The sequence below is a fragment of the Gymnoscopelus braueri genome, assembly GCF_963280865.1.
Source record: "Gymnoscopelus braueri genome assembly, chromosome: 6".
Lineage (NCBI taxonomy): Eukaryota > Metazoa > Chordata > Actinopteri > Myctophiformes > Myctophidae > Gymnoscopelus > Gymnoscopelus braueri.
Window position 1 is genome coordinate 5,482,919 of NC_137607.1, and position 17,987 is coordinate 5,500,905.

Below are 17,987 nucleotides of genomic sequence, written 5' to 3' on the forward strand. Positions count from 1 at the left end.
CCCATGCCGGTTAGCCCACATGCAGCCCACGCGGGAACCACGTGGGCTTGCCCGCTTCCAACCCATGCCGGTTAGCCCACATGCAGCCCACGCGGGAACCACGTGGGCTTGCCCGCTTCCAACCCACGCCCAGTTAGCCCACATGCAGCCCACGCGGGAACCACGTGGGCTTGCCCGCTTCCAACCCACGCCCAGTTAGCCCACATGCAGCCCACGCGGGAACCACGTGGGCTTGCCCACTTCCAACCCACGCCCAGTTAGCCCACATGCAGCCCACCTGGGACCCTCATAATTTGCCCAGTTCAAACCCATGCCCACTTGGTACCCAAGTAGCCCGCATTGGGCCCATATGGGTCCCACGTGGGCGTGCTGGCTGGGAGATGTACTAGTTAACATTACACAGTTATATGTACTAGTTATATTGTATTAACATACTCTACCATACAGATTGGTTAAAATTGTATTCATATGTTCAGTAATGCAGCGTTAACTGTAAGAGATGGCTCTTATAGTAATCCTATGCATGTGTTTTATAAATAGTTCTAGCATACTCTGTTACCAATGGAGACCAAACATCCTTTCAAACTGAACTGCCTCCATCCTCCAGTCATATTCACTTGTGCTGCCACTGCCCACTGCCAGCCAGTCACATAATTCGTCACCCATTTTGGCACAACACTAAACTCTGAATGCATCTGTTGATTGATTGATTGATTGATTGAATACTTTATTAACAGTTTGCAAAGACAAGCACAGGGAAGTACAGTTCAATGCAAGGTCTGTTAAGAGGATTTTAAACCCAAGAAAGCACTATGGCTTGTTTCTCTAGTCTGGACCATAGACTGTCTGGACATTTGTCCAAAATAGTAACATAGTAAATGTACTCAGTGACTTTACACAACTGGATAAATGGACTGTTTGTACTTTGTGTCTGTGCTGTGCTGTGCTGTGGTGCTGTGTGCATAAAGCACCACCTTGTGGTCAAAGTGGAGTAGCACAACAACAACACTACAGAGAGGCAAGCTTCCAACACTTCCGTATACAGTTTCAGGACCCTAGTTTCCGCGCCACAGCGCCACCTGGCTGCCGGGAGGACGAACGAGGACCGCGTTTCCAGGACACAAGATGGACGACGACGAGAGGACCCCCGTAAAAGAAGAACAAGAAGAGGAAGAAATAGAACACAAACGTAATGTTGTGAGTACTGGGATATATGAATAAAGTTTGCTTTGTTTAAAGTGCAAATGAGTTGTTGTGGTGTCTGTGATTGGACAGGAGAGGTCATGTGAGTAGGAAACTATTAAACCTCTCTTCGCCAGGCTTTCCACAGCACCCGTGGGAAGCCTGGTTCCTAATTGGGAATCAACCAGTGTGATCCGGTCTAGAGCCCGCCTACTGTATCCGGTCATTTGCACGCACACATACATGCAAGAAACCATTTCCGTATCCGGTATAGAACCCAGACCGGATCAGCAGCATGCAAAGCAACTTGATCCCCAGTCTAGTAAACTACTATTTTAGGGTGACCGTTATTTTCAAACCCCCCAAACCAGGACCCAGCACTGCAGAGAGAACTGCACTTTGAGCCTATAGGATCATAGGACAGTATGTACAGTTTCTGGCTTGGCAGCTTTTTTTTTTAGGTGTTCATGCACATAATTATACGTGCACGCAGTGGTGGAAGAAGTACTCAGATATTTTTTACTTAAGTAAAAGTAGTAATACCACAATATAAAAATACTCTGTGGCAATTAAAAGGCCCGTGTTCAAAAGTATTGGCATCTAAATATACTTAAAGTACCAAAAGTAAAATCATAACCATTTCCATGTTAGAAATGTTCATATATTTTCCGAAAATGTGAAAAGAAAATAGCGAGCTTGTAGATCGGCTATCTCCACAATTTATGTTTATTTTTTAGTATAAAGCAATTAAATATGTGTTATTTGTCAAATCTGCCCTGTGCAACTTTTGTTTGAAGCCTGAAACAGAAATGTAATTTGTATTCATAATGTTCCAATAATGTTCAACGACAGAAACACAGTTATATCGTTAATTTCAATTATTTGAGTGACAATTAATCATCAAGTAAAGTTCCATAATGGTGACAGTCCTAATGAAGTGGTTTCATGATCTGGACACAGATTTAGGGGCAGAAGATTCTAAATGTTGTATAACAATAATTGTTGTAATAACAATATTATAATGGAAAATGTTATATATATATATATATTTATATATATATATTTATATATATATATATATATATATATATATATATATATATATATATATATATATATATATATATATATATATATATATATATATTTTTTTTTTTTTTTTCAAAAATAGTAGATCTACAGCTATTTGAATTATTATTGAAAGTTTTTTTAAATGTTTTAAAAGTGGGCTATAAAAGAACTAATGCTTGGAAAAGATAACACTTATGCCATATCACGATATTATGATATTAAAAAATCCCAGAAAATGTCTAGTCTCATATCACGATATCGATATAACATGGACATATTGCCCAGGCCTAATTTATGTCTGTGTCTGAGATATGATCTCAAAATGTTCAGTTTGACCAGATAGCCTCTCTGTTGTTCCAGATGCACATAACAATCCAGAGAGGGAGATCCTTGCCTGAATTGCAGAGATGCACCACATGCTGCAAGGACTACCACTGCCCGTTCTGTAGCTCAACACTGTTCCACCCAACAAAGCTGGGCAAAGTCAGAACACATTTAGAGACCCATTTCAACCGGGCCGTTTTCCATGAAGGTAAAGTTTGCAAACATAGTACCTCTGGAAATGCAAATGGTCATTAACAGCAGCCTGAATATTATGGTCAATTCAATTTAAGTAATCAAAACAGTTCCTCAGTTTTTTTCAGCGGCCGTATAGCTTAGTGGGTAGAGAGGCCTTCTGGGGATCGGAATGTCTGAGCAGTGAGCAGGACGCAACGCTTAACAACCCCCCCCCATTCTCAGCTAAACCACCTGAGCAGCCATCTGCTGGGGGCGAGGCAGTAAAAGTAATTTCCTCTCCCCCAGGGACCGGAAAATGCTTCCCCCCTTTTTCCCCCTTTTTCCCCTGATTTGTTTGAGGTGTCCAGATACTTCATTCAGATTTAGGGTATTCATAATGTACACTTTCAAATAGTGATATGATCATAAAGTAGTCATAATTAGGGGTGTAACGTTACATTGTAACAGCGATACAATACGCATCACGATACATGGTTGACGATACGATACATGGACGATATTGGTTCATTCATGACGATACGATACGATTCAATGATTTAAAATCGATACAGTAACTATTTAGTAAAAACATTTAATCTGTGTGAAACGTGTGGATAGAGCAGGTTTTTTAAGGGAAAAGTTTATTATTATGGATATAAATAAGTAAACAGTGATTCTCTGGCATCACTGAGTTTACTTCTTAAAATTGCTAAACACAACACGCAAGTACTTAGTACCGATAAAATTGATTATTTGCATTGCAAAACGATCCGATACGATACAAAGTCAAACGATACGATATTTTGCTGTTTGCATATCGATATAGTAGATCGTGGGAAATTAAAATAGATTTTTCGATGCAGTTACTATATCGTTACACCTCTAGTAATAATACTTGCATGTTCTTGTGTTTATAGGTTACACCATTCACAGATGTGGTTTAGGTTGCCGACCCCAGTGGCATCACCACTGTGTCCACTGCCAGACAATGATATTACGTAGACTGGACTTCATCAAACACCTGTCTGTGTGCAAGAGGAAGAAGAGCAAGCATCCTGCCATCACCACAACCACCCCAGCACCACCGACGACGACACCCACCCTCCTAAGTACCACAACCACTACCATACCAGAACCAACATCCACCACCACAGCACCAACAACTCCTACCGTCCCAACTCCAACCATCACCACCACCGTTACAGCTCCACCAACTCCCACTACTCCAGGTCCAACAACTCTGACCATCCCAGCTCCAACAACCCTCGCTGAGCCAACCACCCCAACTGGACATATGCAATGGGTCTGTGTGAAGTCGGTACTACATAAAATAAAATAAAATATATATAATATATTTTTTAAAATAATATTGTATTGATAAATATGAAAAGAAAATGTAGTACACGGTATGCTCTGCAGAGTAGTGCTACCTTTTTTCTCCTTTATTCTAAGACAATCCACACATCATAGTTTAATGCCTATAGAAAGGACACATTTGGGATTTTTAATAGTTACTATGTATGGCCATTCTGTCATGTACTGTCTATATGAAGAGGTTTTATGGACAAAGATTGAGCTACTACTGAAGATTCACAATTTATTTCGGTGCAGTAGCAGCTTAGGACTAATTTATGTCTGTGATATGATCTCAAAATGTTCAGTTTGACCAATTAGGCTCTCTCAAATTCCAGATGCACATAACAATCCAAAAAGGGAGATCCTTGCCTGAATTGAAGAGATGCACCACATGCTGCAAGGACTACCACTGCCCGTTCTGTAGCTCAACACTGTTCCACCCAACAAAGCTGGCCAGAGTCAGAATCCATTTACAGACCCATTTCAACCGGGCCGTTTTCCACGAAGGTACATTTTTGCAAACGTTCTCTTGGGAAATGCAAATGGAGTTAGAATAGACCTCATTGGCAAAACGTGCTTATTAACATAGTCTGATTCATCATTCTTCTCAGCTGAATTTGCTCGTTGGTACAGACAAAACTCATGTCTGCACTGAGACATATGCATGCGCCTGGAAACATCTGTAACGTTACTTACAATGCCTTATTCTTTATGCAAAAATAATTTGCAATAATAAAGCAGTAAACGACAAAAGAGGCATGTTCAACCATGCACGTTTTTGAACTAAGGGGCTTAACTGGGATTCATCATTAATACACATGTGTATGCATATGCACACAAATCAAGGCTGTATATGTTTCATGCATCTGATGTTGGTCTTTACTTAAGATACCGTAGTAGGAACAGGGCTACGTTTCTAGATGCATTAACAGCAGCCTGAATGTTATGATCAATTCCATTTGAACAATGAAAAAATAATAATAACGAGAATCCCTTTGACTGGTTTTAAGTGACCAGATACTAGATTACCAGATTTTGGGTGTTCATAATTTACACTGTCACATAATATGATTACAAAATAATAAATACTACACTTGTATGTCATTACGTTTTAGGTTACACCATTCACCGATGTGGTTTAGGTTGCCGAGCGCAGTGGCATCACCACTGCATCTACTGCTTGTCAACGCTGTCACGTAGGCTGGACTTCGTGAAGCACCTGTCTCTGTGCAAGAAGAAGCACCCTGCCATCATCCCCACCATCCCAGCTCCAGCGTCTCCAGCTCCATCATCATCATCATCCCTCACTAGTGGACACGTGCAGAGACTCTGTGTGAAGCCGGCACTACATAAAAAATGTCCCTTATGCCACGGACCCACAAACAAAAAAAACATTAGAAGGCACTTCAACAGGAAGCACACGGGCAAACAGAAGGACATAACCGCAAGTTCCAGCCTGCAGAGTGAATGTATGTATATGTCCTCTTTCCAACCGTTCATTTATCTGTGTTTGAGATCTAGTGACAAAGGCTGTAGCGCAGGGGTCTTCAACGTTTTCAGGCCAGGGACCCCCTAGCTGAGTGAGACATGAAGCAGGGACCCCCGCTATATAACTTTTATTGTTTTAAATTAGGTTTACTCTTTTTTCCTCTACACCTATACCTCTTTGCCAAAAATTGCAGATCTACAAGCTCACAACGCCTCGCAGCGCGAGGCGTTGTGAGCTTGTAGATCTGCTATTTTTGGCTAAAGTTTTCCTCAGAAAAGGGATAATAGGGTTCAAGTGGTTAATGTAAAAAAAAACTCCTATCACACAAAGATTTGGCGGACCCCCTGTAGTAACTCTGAGGACCCCCTAGGGGCCCCGGACCCCCTGTTGAAGACCCCTGCTGTAGCGTATGACATCTTTTACCTAATCTAATTCGTTGCTGTCTGGCAGAAACCAGCTAACTCCATTTCTTTTATTGTGAGCTTGGAGGTCCATTCAGCTGTTCTTATCAATGATGAACAAAACCTCCTAACTCCACTTTTTGTTTTGTTTTAGTCCTTTCCTGAAAAATTAACATGTTGGAGTTAGCTGGTTTCTGCCGGACAGCACAGATATAATATATAATAAGCTAATCATGCTAATTACACAAATTTCCCAACAAACCTATTAATACAGTGCACACAACACTCACATTTCAATGTACATGCACACAAACTCTCACACTCATACTACATACTTTCACAGATTTGGAAAACACTATTCGGTCTCAGTGCAAGAAAGAGAGAGTGCAACACGCACAGACAGACAGACACACAGACACACAGACAGACAGACAGACAGACAGACAGACAGACAGGTTGGAATAAACTTACTGACTTACTATAATTCAGGAAAGGCAAGTATTTCAACAAGGCAATCCAAAGGGCTTTACTTAAAACATTAAGCATTACAACATTAAGACACATAGCAAGAGTGTGCAAAAGAATTATAAAATAACATTAGAATACATACCCAAAAAATTAAGTAAAAAATAAAACGAGAATAAATTTATTATTATTTTTACAGTTACATTACAAGTACTTAGACAGAAAGCAGTGTTTATGTGTAATACTGCGGTCATCCACTTCGGTAGGTGGCGCTGATGTGAGAAACTAAGCTTGCAGTCGTAGGACTGCCGTCCTGATAGCGCAGCCTCCTCTACTCTTTAAACATGGCGGTGTTTGGAATTTGAACCTCTATGTGTTGAACTTGACAGAAGATTACGTTTAACAGAACAGCAAAACAACACAACATCCAACCTAAACTCTCTCCTTTTGTTACCAGTAAGTAAATGGAGAATATATTGTGCTCGTCTGCCTCGTCATTAGCCATGGTTCACATGACGCTCGTCTGTCACAAGCGTCCTGGCGCTACTTGTTCATCTTTTTTGAACATTTTACATAAACAACCAGTAAATCTACATAAACGTTCAGATTTCAAATATAAAGTGCTCACCCCACGGCCACGGATGTTACAAGTTAAAGCGCCAGGGTCTAAGTACCCGTATCTTCCGTATTGTTCAATAAAAAGCATTTTAATCCGATCTGCGGCCATTTCCCTTTTTTTCTTAATGTATCAAAGTGCAATACACCTCCTTACCGATAGGGGCGCGTAGTTTAAAGTATATGGAGAAGATTCGGAGAAAATGGTCGGCGATTGGATTAAAATGAGTTTTACCTTGGTATCGTGGTTGATAACTGCTGCTTGACGAAATTACCCGATCTACAAGCTCACAACGGCTCGGGATGCGACGCGCTGTGAGCTTGTAGTTCGGGGGTATTTTGGGCGCGCGACACCGTCGAGATTTAATTGGACCCTTGAATGTGCTGGTATCACCAGTGGTGGAAGAAGTACTCACATTTTTTAACTTAAGTAAAAGTATCAATACTGCAATGTAGATAATACTCTGTTGTTACAAGTGTACCTCAGTGAAGTTAGCACCCCATAGATGAAAATATGAATACAAATTGTGTCATTCTTTAGTGCTGGATTTCTGCTGCATTGTGCCGTACATTTTAGAATTTCTGCTGGTATCATTTTTTGGATATCAATATTTATATGGTTTTGAGCTTTGCTGAGCCCAGCACCCTCCAGTTTTTGGTCCAAATCGATTCAAATAAAAAAAATTGTCCCATTCTTTAGTGCTCATTATTGTGCTCTAATTTGTGCCGTTGTGCTATATATATTTTTTTAATATCAATATTTATATGGTTTTGAGCCTGCCCTAAATGTAATTCCTGGGGACTTCACTGGGTGCTGGGCTCAAAGCTCAAAACCATATAAATATTGACATTGTGGACAATTAAAAATATATCCATATAAAATATAATCTTATTTTAATTGTATCTCATTAGTGTAGGGGAGAATGAATAACTGACCAAATCACCAGTCCAGTGGTGGATATTGTCATTTGAATTTATACATGTCACAGTAATATTTTAAACACGATGGCATCCCTGTTTTGGACATGTCATCATTATATAAAATTGCCAAGGCCTGTTGTGCTTTATACATGCTACAAGCTCACGACTACGCATTGTTTGTAGCTTGTAGATCTACCCCAACTGCATACAGGCAGAGTTGCCAGATCCTGCGAGAGAAATAAGCAACCATGTCTATGCAAACGAGGCCAAAAGAAGCTACTATGAGCTCTCTGACCTTATATACATTACATTGGTTGTTTGAAAATAGCCGATCTACAAGCTCACAACGCATCGCAACGGGTTGCGAGCTTGTAGATCAGCTATTTTCAAAGAAAAATCTTGGGAAAAAAGTGAAAATTGTGGAATATTTTGTGTTGCAGCGGACATGTCCAGGTTGGCGGTGGTGTGTGGAGGATCCAGAGGCATTGGAAAAGCCATTTCAGTGTTACTGGCTCAGAAGGGCTGTCGGGTGGCTGTGGTGTCCAGGAACCAGGACACGGCCTCGGACACTGTAGCGTCTCTGCATGGAGGTACAGCACAACACATTACATTACATTACATTACATTACATTACAGTCATTTAGCAGACGCTTTTATCCAAAGCGACTTACAACAAGTGCATTCAACATAGGTAGGGAACGGAACTACTAATCACCAGAAGTCTTAAGTGCATTCTCTTCTAAAACAAGCAACTAAGAGTATACCTAGCGCTAAAGTAAAAGTGCAATATATCAGCTTCCTACTTTCATAAACAGATGAGACAAATAGCAAAATCAAATGAGCAAGAGCTAAAACAAAGTGTATCGAATAAACAAGATCCAATAAAACAATAAAACAAGAGTTCATACAACTAGTTAACAAGTAGGCAAGGCGAAACAGGAAGGGTAGTGTTTGCTGAAGAGGTGGGTTTTCAGCCTGCGGCGAAAGATGGGCAGTGTCTCTGCTGTCCTGACATCAGTGGGGAGTTCATTCCTCCACTGTGGGGCCAGAACAGAAAAAAGTCCTGACCGTGTAGATCGGCCAGAAGGACCACTGAGCGACGGGGAAACCAGTCGCCCCGTGGCGGCAGACCAAAGTGGTCGGGCAGGGGTGTAAGCATCGAGCATAGCCCGGAGGTAAGAAGGAGCTGTTCCTTTCACTGCCCTATAGGCTAGCACCAGGGTTTTAAACTGGATGCGAGCCGCTACGGGGAGCCAGTGTAGAGAACGGAGAAGGATAGTTGTGTGGGAGAACTTGGGGCGGTTGAACACCAGACGAGCCACAGCTTTCTGAACACCATGTCAGACATCTCATTATTATTATGATATTTTTGTGGCTTTTCTGCCTTTAATTGATGGCACACAGTAGAGAGAGACAGGAAACGGGGGGAGAGAGAGGCAGCAAAGGGTCGTCGAGAGCTCGGGAATCGAACCTGCAATCCGCTGTTAGGCTGCATTATAGCCTATAGTATGTGGTATCCGCCTTCACCACTAGGCCAGCGGCACCCCATTATTATTATAATATTTTGCATAGAAAATGACAGTGGTGTAAAGTAACTAAGTTCATCACGGTGTTCCCCCCAAAAATAGCAGATCTACGAGCTCATAGTGCGGCACTCTGTGCCGTGCTATGAGCTTGTATATCTGCTATTTTTTAATAGCCAAAGAAATCTTTAAAAAGACACAGATATGCGTTCCTGGTCTTAATGGGTTAAGGTAGGGTAAGTGATTTGCAATTATTCAAATAATTGCAAAATGGGTCTATGTTCTGATAGTGCTCGTTACTATAGAGTGTCCTGTCCATATAAAGAGTATCCATGTCTCTCCAGCTCTTTATAAAACAGAAAATGTATTTTGTAGTTTTTTTTTTTTTTTTGTAGTTTCATTTCCAATTTTATCCAACCAGGACAGAGAACTCAATCAGGATACAGATTAAACAAGTGAAATTGGAAGTGATGACACTAAGAAATGAGCAGACAAAATTTTAACTGGAACACTATACAAATTAAGGCTGAGATTTTGACACCTACCGAAAAATGTATTTTCTGTTTATTAAAGAGCTGGAGAGACAGGGAGACATCTGTTACTGAACAAACACTCTATAGCAATGATTACTATCAGAATATAGTATTTTAACCTTTTAACAAAATACTTTTTGTTTTAACCAAAAAATATCACTTACCCTAGGCTATAAACTATAGCTAATGTTGCCGGGGGGGTCCACTCCACGCCCAAATCGATTTGGGTTTCCTTGACATGAGAAAGGTTTGAGAGCCACTGTACTAATAGACCGCTCTGCCCCCTGCAGCCCACCACACAGCGTTCACCTGTGACGTGTCCAAGGAGCAGGAGGTGCAGAAGACGTTTGAGTCCATAAGCAAGACCTGTGGAAACATCACGTACCTCGTCAACGCAGCCGGCATCAACAGGTGTGTGTGTGTGTGTTGGGGACGGATGCACTGGGTCAGGGGTGATGCAACTTTGATGATGGAGAGGGCCACTATATTTCCACACTCACTCCAGAGGGCCACATTGCATATACTGTCTCTCCGTATTTTAACTTTTTTCGCCATTCTATGTCACACAAAAATAGCCGATCTACAAGCTCAAAACGCGTCTCAGTGCGATTTTTGAATTGGAATCCAGATTTTTTTTTGCAATTTTTGAATTGCAATCCTGTAAAGTAACATTTTTATTTAATTTCAAATGCATTTAGTTATACTTATGTTAACTTTATTAACTTAAATACAAATACATTGGACATAAAAAGATAGAATACAATACAATAGAATTTTAATACTAGTCATTAAGCTACTAATATAGACTGAAGTAATTAAAGCGGGTCATGTTTGGAATTGTAACAGCTGAAATCAATGATATATCACTATTCTGATATTAACCTGCGGGCCGCATTAAGTGAAGGTGGGGGCCGCATGTGGCCCCCAGGCCGCCTGTTGCCCATGTATGCACTGGGTGGTGCTGTGTTATGTAGATGTGTGGTGATGATGACGTAGAACAACTATACAGAGGGAAACATCTATTTAAAATGTACAAATAAGGCATTTAGCAGACATTCTTATCCAGAGCGACTTACCAAGTGCAAGATAAGAGCAAATGGCATGAACTCTAGTCTAATGCTCCAACCTACTCAGGCTGCGACCCCCCCAAAATAAACATATTTTAATTGGGGGACCCCCCACCCTGACAAGCACTGGTAATGTAGGAGTTGAGGCATTCAATTTAGTTTGACTCGGTTCCACAGATAAATAAGATCTGCAAGCTCAACACCTCGCGTTGCGAGCTTGTAGATCTGCTATTTTCACAATTTTGGCCTCTTATATTATTTGACAATTGTTTGACCAGTTTTTATAGTAGTTTGTTGATTACTTTTGATGCAGCAATGATTTTTTTAAACTTTTTTTCCTCTTTTGTTTTGAGGTATTAAAAAGGTCTCATAAGTCCTTAAATTGTCACTTCACTGTCATCTGGGGACCCCCCCAAAATCATGTGGGTTGAGAACCACTGCGTCTTGTCAACCAAAGACAGCAAATTGTAATGCACAATTTAGTGCATCAGAGTAACCAAACCTAGCATCTGTAAATAACAAGAAAGTAGTATACTGTATGTCCAAACCTATGCAGAATTGAAACATTGAAAGACTAAATGACACACAGAATCATACTAAGTATTCATCAAGTGACACTTTTCTGTTGGAAATGTATAATGTTTTGTCATGCGGCACTTGTATAAAATAGGCTTTGAGATTTCAGTGAATCTTGGTTGTGACGCTGATGTGTAAATGTGTTTGTGTGTGTTCAGAGATGGTCTTCTACTGAGGACGTCACCAGAGGACATGGTGTCTGTGCTTCACACCAACCTGCTGGGGACCATGTTGACGTGCAAGGCAGCGCTGCGGGGCATGCTGCACAGCCAGCACCCTGCCATCGTCAACATAGGTGACACCTCTGTCCTCACTATGTAGTAGCAACAGCAAGTTCTCAATACAGCCACTAGAGGGCAGTGTGTGTCAATGTTTCTGTCTCCATAATTACTTGTATATTGTCACTGACTGAGATATGCGCTTTCTGACCGACAGCAACAATATAAAACATTCTTCAACTGGTTGGCTGTATGTAGAACAGCAGCAACGTGGGTTTACAATGATAATACCTAAACATAACATTTTCGGTCATGAGGTTTTATTTGGGCTTTATTCCATGCGTATCTGTCCTTTCCTTATTTACATACAGTCAGTGGTGTAAAGTAACTAAGTACATGTACACAAGCACCGTACTTAGGTACAATTGTGAGGTATTTGTACTTGAGTATTTCCAACTTCCAATACTTTTACTTCACTACATCTCGGAGGCAAATATTGTACTTTTACTTAATTATTTGAAAACTTTAGTAACTCTGTAGATATACATTATTATATTATAAAACATACATGAACCACTTTAGTCCTATTTTATACCTAGGCTATTTGAAAATAGCAGATCTATTTCAAAATAGCAGATCTACAAGCTCATAACGTGTCGCGATGAGACACGTTGTGAGCTTGTAGATCTGCTATTTTCAAACATTTCAGTACTTTCACTTTTGGTACATTAAGTACATTTTGATACCAACACTTTTGTACTTTTACTCAAGTACATTTTGAACACCAGACTTTTACTTGTAACAGAGTACTTCTACATTGCCGTATTGATACTTTTACTAAGTATGTTTTACTAAGTAAAACATTTGAGTACTTTTTCCACCACTGCTTATAGTAGCCTTGGTGTGGGTTCTGTGGTGCATGATGGGTAATGTAGTTTGTGTCTTGTCATGGTGTGTGCTGTAGGTTCTGTGGTGCATGATGGGTAATGTAGTTTGGGTCTTGTCATGGTGTGTGTGCTGTAGGTTCTGTGGTGCATGATGGGTAGTGCAGTTTGTGGCTTGTCATGGTGTGTACCATAGACATATAAAGGTAGACGCCTCCTTCGGCTCTGAAGCGTTCGTATCTCGGGCGCGCTTCCTTGTTCCGCAGGGCTAGCCTATCACTTCCTTCCGCTTCAGCAGGGGGCGTTCGGTAGGCCAATCAGAGGCAGGTGGGGCGGGTCTTTTCTTAAGAGGCAGCCGTGCAGCAACTAGTCAGTTAGACGCGCTGTGATTGGCCAGTAGTCAACGCGATGTGATTGGTCAGTAGTCAAAAAGCCCTGCGGAAGAGCCTTGTATTGAGATACCAGTCGCTCCAATGAACTGCAGAGGCCAATGAGGTATCTAGGTTTCTAATATCTATGGTGTGTACTGTAGGTTATGTGGTGCATGATGGGTAATGCAGTTTGTGTCTTGTCATGGTGTGTGTGCTGTAGGTTCTGTGGTGAATGATGGGTAATGCAGTTTGTGTCTTGTCATGGTGTGTGCTGTAGGTTCTGTGATGCATGATGGGTAATGTAGTTTGTGTCTTGTCATGGTGTGTGCTGTAGGTTCTGTGGTGCATGATGGGTAATGCAGTTTGTGTCTTGTCATGGTGTGTGCTGTAGGTTCTGTGGTGCATGATGGGTAATGTAGTTTGTGTCTTGTCATGGTGTGTGTGCCGTAGGTTCTGTGGTGGGCCTGAAGGGCAGTGCGGGTCAGTGTGTGTACAGTGCCAGTAAAGCGGGCCTGGAGGGCTTCACTCGCTCCCTGGCCAAAGAGGTGGCCTCACGCAACATCCGGGTCAACCTGCTGGCTCCAGGTAGGACTTCCTGCCTTCCTAGAATCTTCTTTTTCTCTCCATTTCACACACACACCTCTTCTTTTGCTTTTCTTTGGTTTGTGGTCACACTACATTGGCTCGGTCCCATCTAACCCACTCGGCTACGGCTTTCCCCAAACATACCATCGTAGTGCTGTGCCAGAATCTCAGCCCTACAAATCGGTTCGCACTTCGGTGGCAAAATCTTTCATTTTATTTAAACAGAGCAAATTCTAACCGTCAGTATTTGTTCATTTGAGCACACAGGAGATCAAATAAAAAGCTGTGTTCTCGTGCGTCTAGTGCATGTTTGACAAAAAACATAATATTGTAATCTTGCCGCTAAATATTCAGATTGTAGTCTGTGGTAGTCCGCTCTGTCACATCTCCTGCAGTCTTGGCTCTACAGTTAGTTTTTTGTTAGTTATTTATTTGCACAAATGGCAACAAAGCAACATAGTCACTCAGCAACGACATGATAAAAACAGATTCAAAAGTAGCAGATCTGCAAGCTCACTGCGTGTCACTTTGTGCCGCGCTGCGAGCTTGTACATCTGCTATTCTTCAACACTTTTGAAAAATCTTGTAGAATTGGCCTCAGGTCTCAATGCTAGGTTAATTCATAACACAAATACAAATTAAAAGAAAAAAGTAAACAGAACATTTTCAAAGCAAACCTGAAATGAATGAAAGCGTTCATAGAAAAAGAAAGTGTTACTCTAGGTGGGGTTGGTGAAAGGGCCTACTCTGTGTGGAGTTTGCATGTTCTCCCCGTGTTTCCTAGGGTAGTTAATACCCTCACAAAAACATGTAGTAATCCTGGTCACTATACCGCCTCCCCCATGACAGCCGGGGCGCCTGATGGAGGGGAAGGGAACTGGTTGGAATAACGTGTTCCTTCCACGCGCTACGTCCAACCAGGGAAACTCCCCCCTGTCAGGTGACAAGAAGGTCAGTTGGCTCTCATGCATTGAAGGAGGCATGAGCTCGGCCCTGGGCTCCCTAGGCTGGTGGGGGGAGTGTAGCGCCCAGGATCAATTAGAAAATTGGCACCGGGTGAAAAAATCGTGGGATGAAAATTTTAAAGAAAAGAAAAAGAGTGTGTGTCTAGAGTGTAAGAGTAAATGTGTGTGTCCACCGTCTCCCTAACCTGCAGGGTTCATCCACACGGACATGACGGCGGAGGTGGACGAGGAGCAGAGGGCGCGGGCCATCCCCCTGGGGAGGTTCGGCGAGCCGGAGGAGGTGGCCCAGGCCGCCGTCTTCCTCCTGGAGTCTCCCTACATCACAGGACAGGTGCTGGTGGTGGATGGAGGTCTGCATCTGGCCATGTAGAGACGCCGAGGGGCCTTGAAGCTATACGTGGCCCCCCGTTGGCCCAGCTGAACGCTTCTTCCATTATGGAGCCAGAGGGTCGTGGTCCTTTGTGTGTGTGTGTGCTTCGGCCAGTGGAAGACGCCGGCGCTCAAGGGCCAGGAGACGCGACACAGTTTCGGGGTCGACGTCAGGTGGTCCCTCCCCTGGTTGCTCGCGGATCACTGAGGAGGCGTCTGACCGAATGCGTTTGGACTCCAGGACACGAGTCTGTCTGGTTCAAGTGCTTCATTTCTTCCTGCTGTAAATAAGCTCTAGTCTCTCACAACTAAGTGGAAACACACTGTGTCTCTTTGTGTTCCGAGCACGCGGCCCGTCTGCTCGGCCAATCGTAACAGTACAATGTATTTATGTACTGTTTAAAATTCTCTCATGTCACGACTCCCAACGCGATCAGCACTGACGGAAATATAGCAAATGGCACATTTGGTAGATTTGTTTTCCCGGTTCAGCTAGAAAAATGTATATTAAGAGAAGAAGAACAACATGGCGTGGAAATAGAAGGAGAGGTTGTTTTCCAACAAGGAACAAAGGAAATAACAAATGTTCATGGCATTTAACCACTCAAGCCCTACAGTGTATACTTAGCTAAAATAGCCAATCTACAAGCTCACAAGACGGTCATGATGTCAGCCGACTGCAGTTGAAGGTCGCTCATGATTAATAGTGTTGACTCCCCCCCCCCCCCCCCCCCCCTTAACCACTTAAGCTCTACATCATCGCATGGACAAATGGCAGTGAAAATAGCCGATCTACACGCTCAAAACGTGATGCGATGTGACGCGTTGTGGGCTTGTAGAGAGAGAGTCACTAAAGTCAAGGCACAGACTACTGTGTTGTTGACGGACAACGGATGCACGCTTATGAGAAACAACAACAATAAAACCTGGCAAAACAGTTGCGTGCATTAGCGCAAGATGAGGATAAAGGAAACATTCAGTCTAAATGTCCAGTTTGATAATTCACAACTACTGTACTACTAGGCTACTACTTTTGTAATTGAAACTTTAAATTTCTCTAAATATTATAAACTTTCAGGACAGCCTAAGTACAAATATCATTTATGAAAAGGCTACTATAGGCTACAGTGAAGTCGGACTGAATAATGACTGAAACGTTTTTTCTTTTTTTACTGTCTTGCTGTGGGCATTATCTGGCACAGTAGTTGTGAATTATCAAACTGTACATTTAGACTGAATGTTTCCTTTATCCTCATCTTGCGCTAATTCACGCACCTGTTTCACCAGGTTTTATTGTTGTTGTTTCTCATAAGCGTGCATCCGTTGTCCGTCAACAACACAGTAGTCTGTGCCTTGACTTCAGTGCGCTGACTCTCTCCCCCCGCCCGCTCCCTTGCGCTTCAACATCCCAGGAAAAGGCTGTTCGCGGCCCGGACAGAGGGAGCCAGGGAGACTTTAGACTGCAGCTGGAGGGAATTAAAGGTGGGGGGGGGGGTATTTTTAGCTCTGAGAATGTTTGGAGTGTCCGCTTACGGTTGGGCTGGAGGCGACCGTCATATGAGATTTAATCACTTTCTTATTTTGGGCATCATGTCATTTATGGGCAAAAATGTTACATTTGCCAAAAAAAAGTTTAAAACATTTCAAAAAGCGTTCTGAATATGTTGCTCACATGGAGTGACTCTTCCTTCAGTTAAAAATTCACGAACCAACCAGAGAAATCCGGGTTCAGGGACTGAAAGAGTCAAATGGCCTTCAGAAAATCCTTTGTTCAACCGAGAGCTGGTGCCTGGTGGAACATTTGGCAGCAGAGATGGTGACAGACAGGGGGTTACGGTAGCACCTAGAATGTCTGTGATCTTACATACATTTCATGTATTCCAAAATACACAGCATAGATCGGTCCTACCCGTGGAGCGGTTAGTAGAGTGCACGGCATAAAAGTGCTCCGCGCTGCGTCTGTACCAATAATTAATTGGTAAGACTTGGAGTCAGATATTGTCCTCTAGTTTCATATCCATTTGAAAGTTCTTCCAGAAAACGTGTGTTTAGTAAAATATCTCCACTTTTCCACGAGATTCACACGGACGTCATTCTCTGTCAGCGACGAGGCCAGACCTGTAATGACTGCTGGACTGAACATATGAAAACCTCCGTTGGAAACAGTTGATGTTTGGGAAGCACAAACGAATGGGACACACAATTGACAGGTGCGTTGTGATGGGTGCGGGGTAATGAATCACTCCTCTTGCCAATTGTGTGCCCCAAACATTTGTGCTTCCCAAAGGAAGTTTAGATATATTCAGTCCTTCACTCATTCCGGGCCCCGTGCCCGGACAGAAAGTCCTCCGTGTGCAGCTCGTGGAAAAGTGGAGATATTTTACTAAACACACATTTTCTGGCAGAACTTTCAAATGTATATGAAACTAGAGGATAACATCTGACTCCAAGTCTTAGGAATTCATTATTGGGTGAGTACACACACAGCGTGGATCACTTTTTTGCCGAGCAGATCACTCTACTAACCGTGCACGGGTGGGACCGATCTATGGCTGTGTATTTGGAATACATGAAATGTATGTACGATCACAGACATTCTAGGGCTTACGGGTGCAACAGTTAAGTGAATTGATGTAATGATTTAATCTGTTATAAAAAATATTTGATAATAATTTAAAAAGCGATGCGTTTTAAGCTTGTAGATCATTTTGGTCATTTTCTGTGTTTCTGCACTACGTTGTATACATATAAAATGGGGCTTAAATGGTTAATCAGGGGCCTATTACACGAAAGGAGAATTAAATAAGCCTGGATTTAAGTCAAATCCAGGTTTGACAAAGTCTGGTCCGTACAGCCTGGTTTATTCCGTTCCATGAACGCCAAGCCAGGCTGAAAAGG

The 17,987-nt window shown here is 42.3% G+C and overlaps 1 protein-coding gene across 4 annotated transcripts; it reads left to right on the plus strand.

The window, feature by feature from the left end:
- Nucleotides 1-1,125: 1,125 nt before the first annotated feature.
- On the plus strand, nucleotides 1,126-17,762 carry cbr4 (carbonyl reductase 4; the record flags this gene model as incomplete). Of its 4 annotated transcripts, XM_080430849.1 has the most annotated exons (10): nucleotides 1,126-1,197; nucleotides 2,614-2,785; nucleotides 3,669-4,054; nucleotides 4,443-4,614; nucleotides 5,223-5,576; nucleotides 8,439-8,588; nucleotides 10,345-10,465; nucleotides 11,856-11,992; nucleotides 13,621-13,755; nucleotides 14,912-17,762. In XM_080430849.1, the coding sequence occupies 10 exons, from the start codon at nucleotides 1,126-1,128 to the stop codon at nucleotides 15,088-15,090; spliced, it is 1,878 nt and encodes a 625-aa protein (XP_080286975.1). In that variant the 3' UTR covers nucleotides 15,091-17,762. The 4 variants fall into 4 exon arrangements, with proteins under 4 accessions (XP_080286975.1, XP_080286976.1, XP_080286977.1 ...); XM_080430850.1 differs by lacking the exon at nucleotides 13,621-13,755; XM_080430851.1 differs by lacking the exons at nucleotides 1,126-1,197; nucleotides 2,614-2,785; nucleotides 3,669-4,054 and adding an exon at nucleotides 1,529-1,605.
- Between the last annotated feature and the right edge of the window lie 225 nt (nucleotides 17,763-17,987).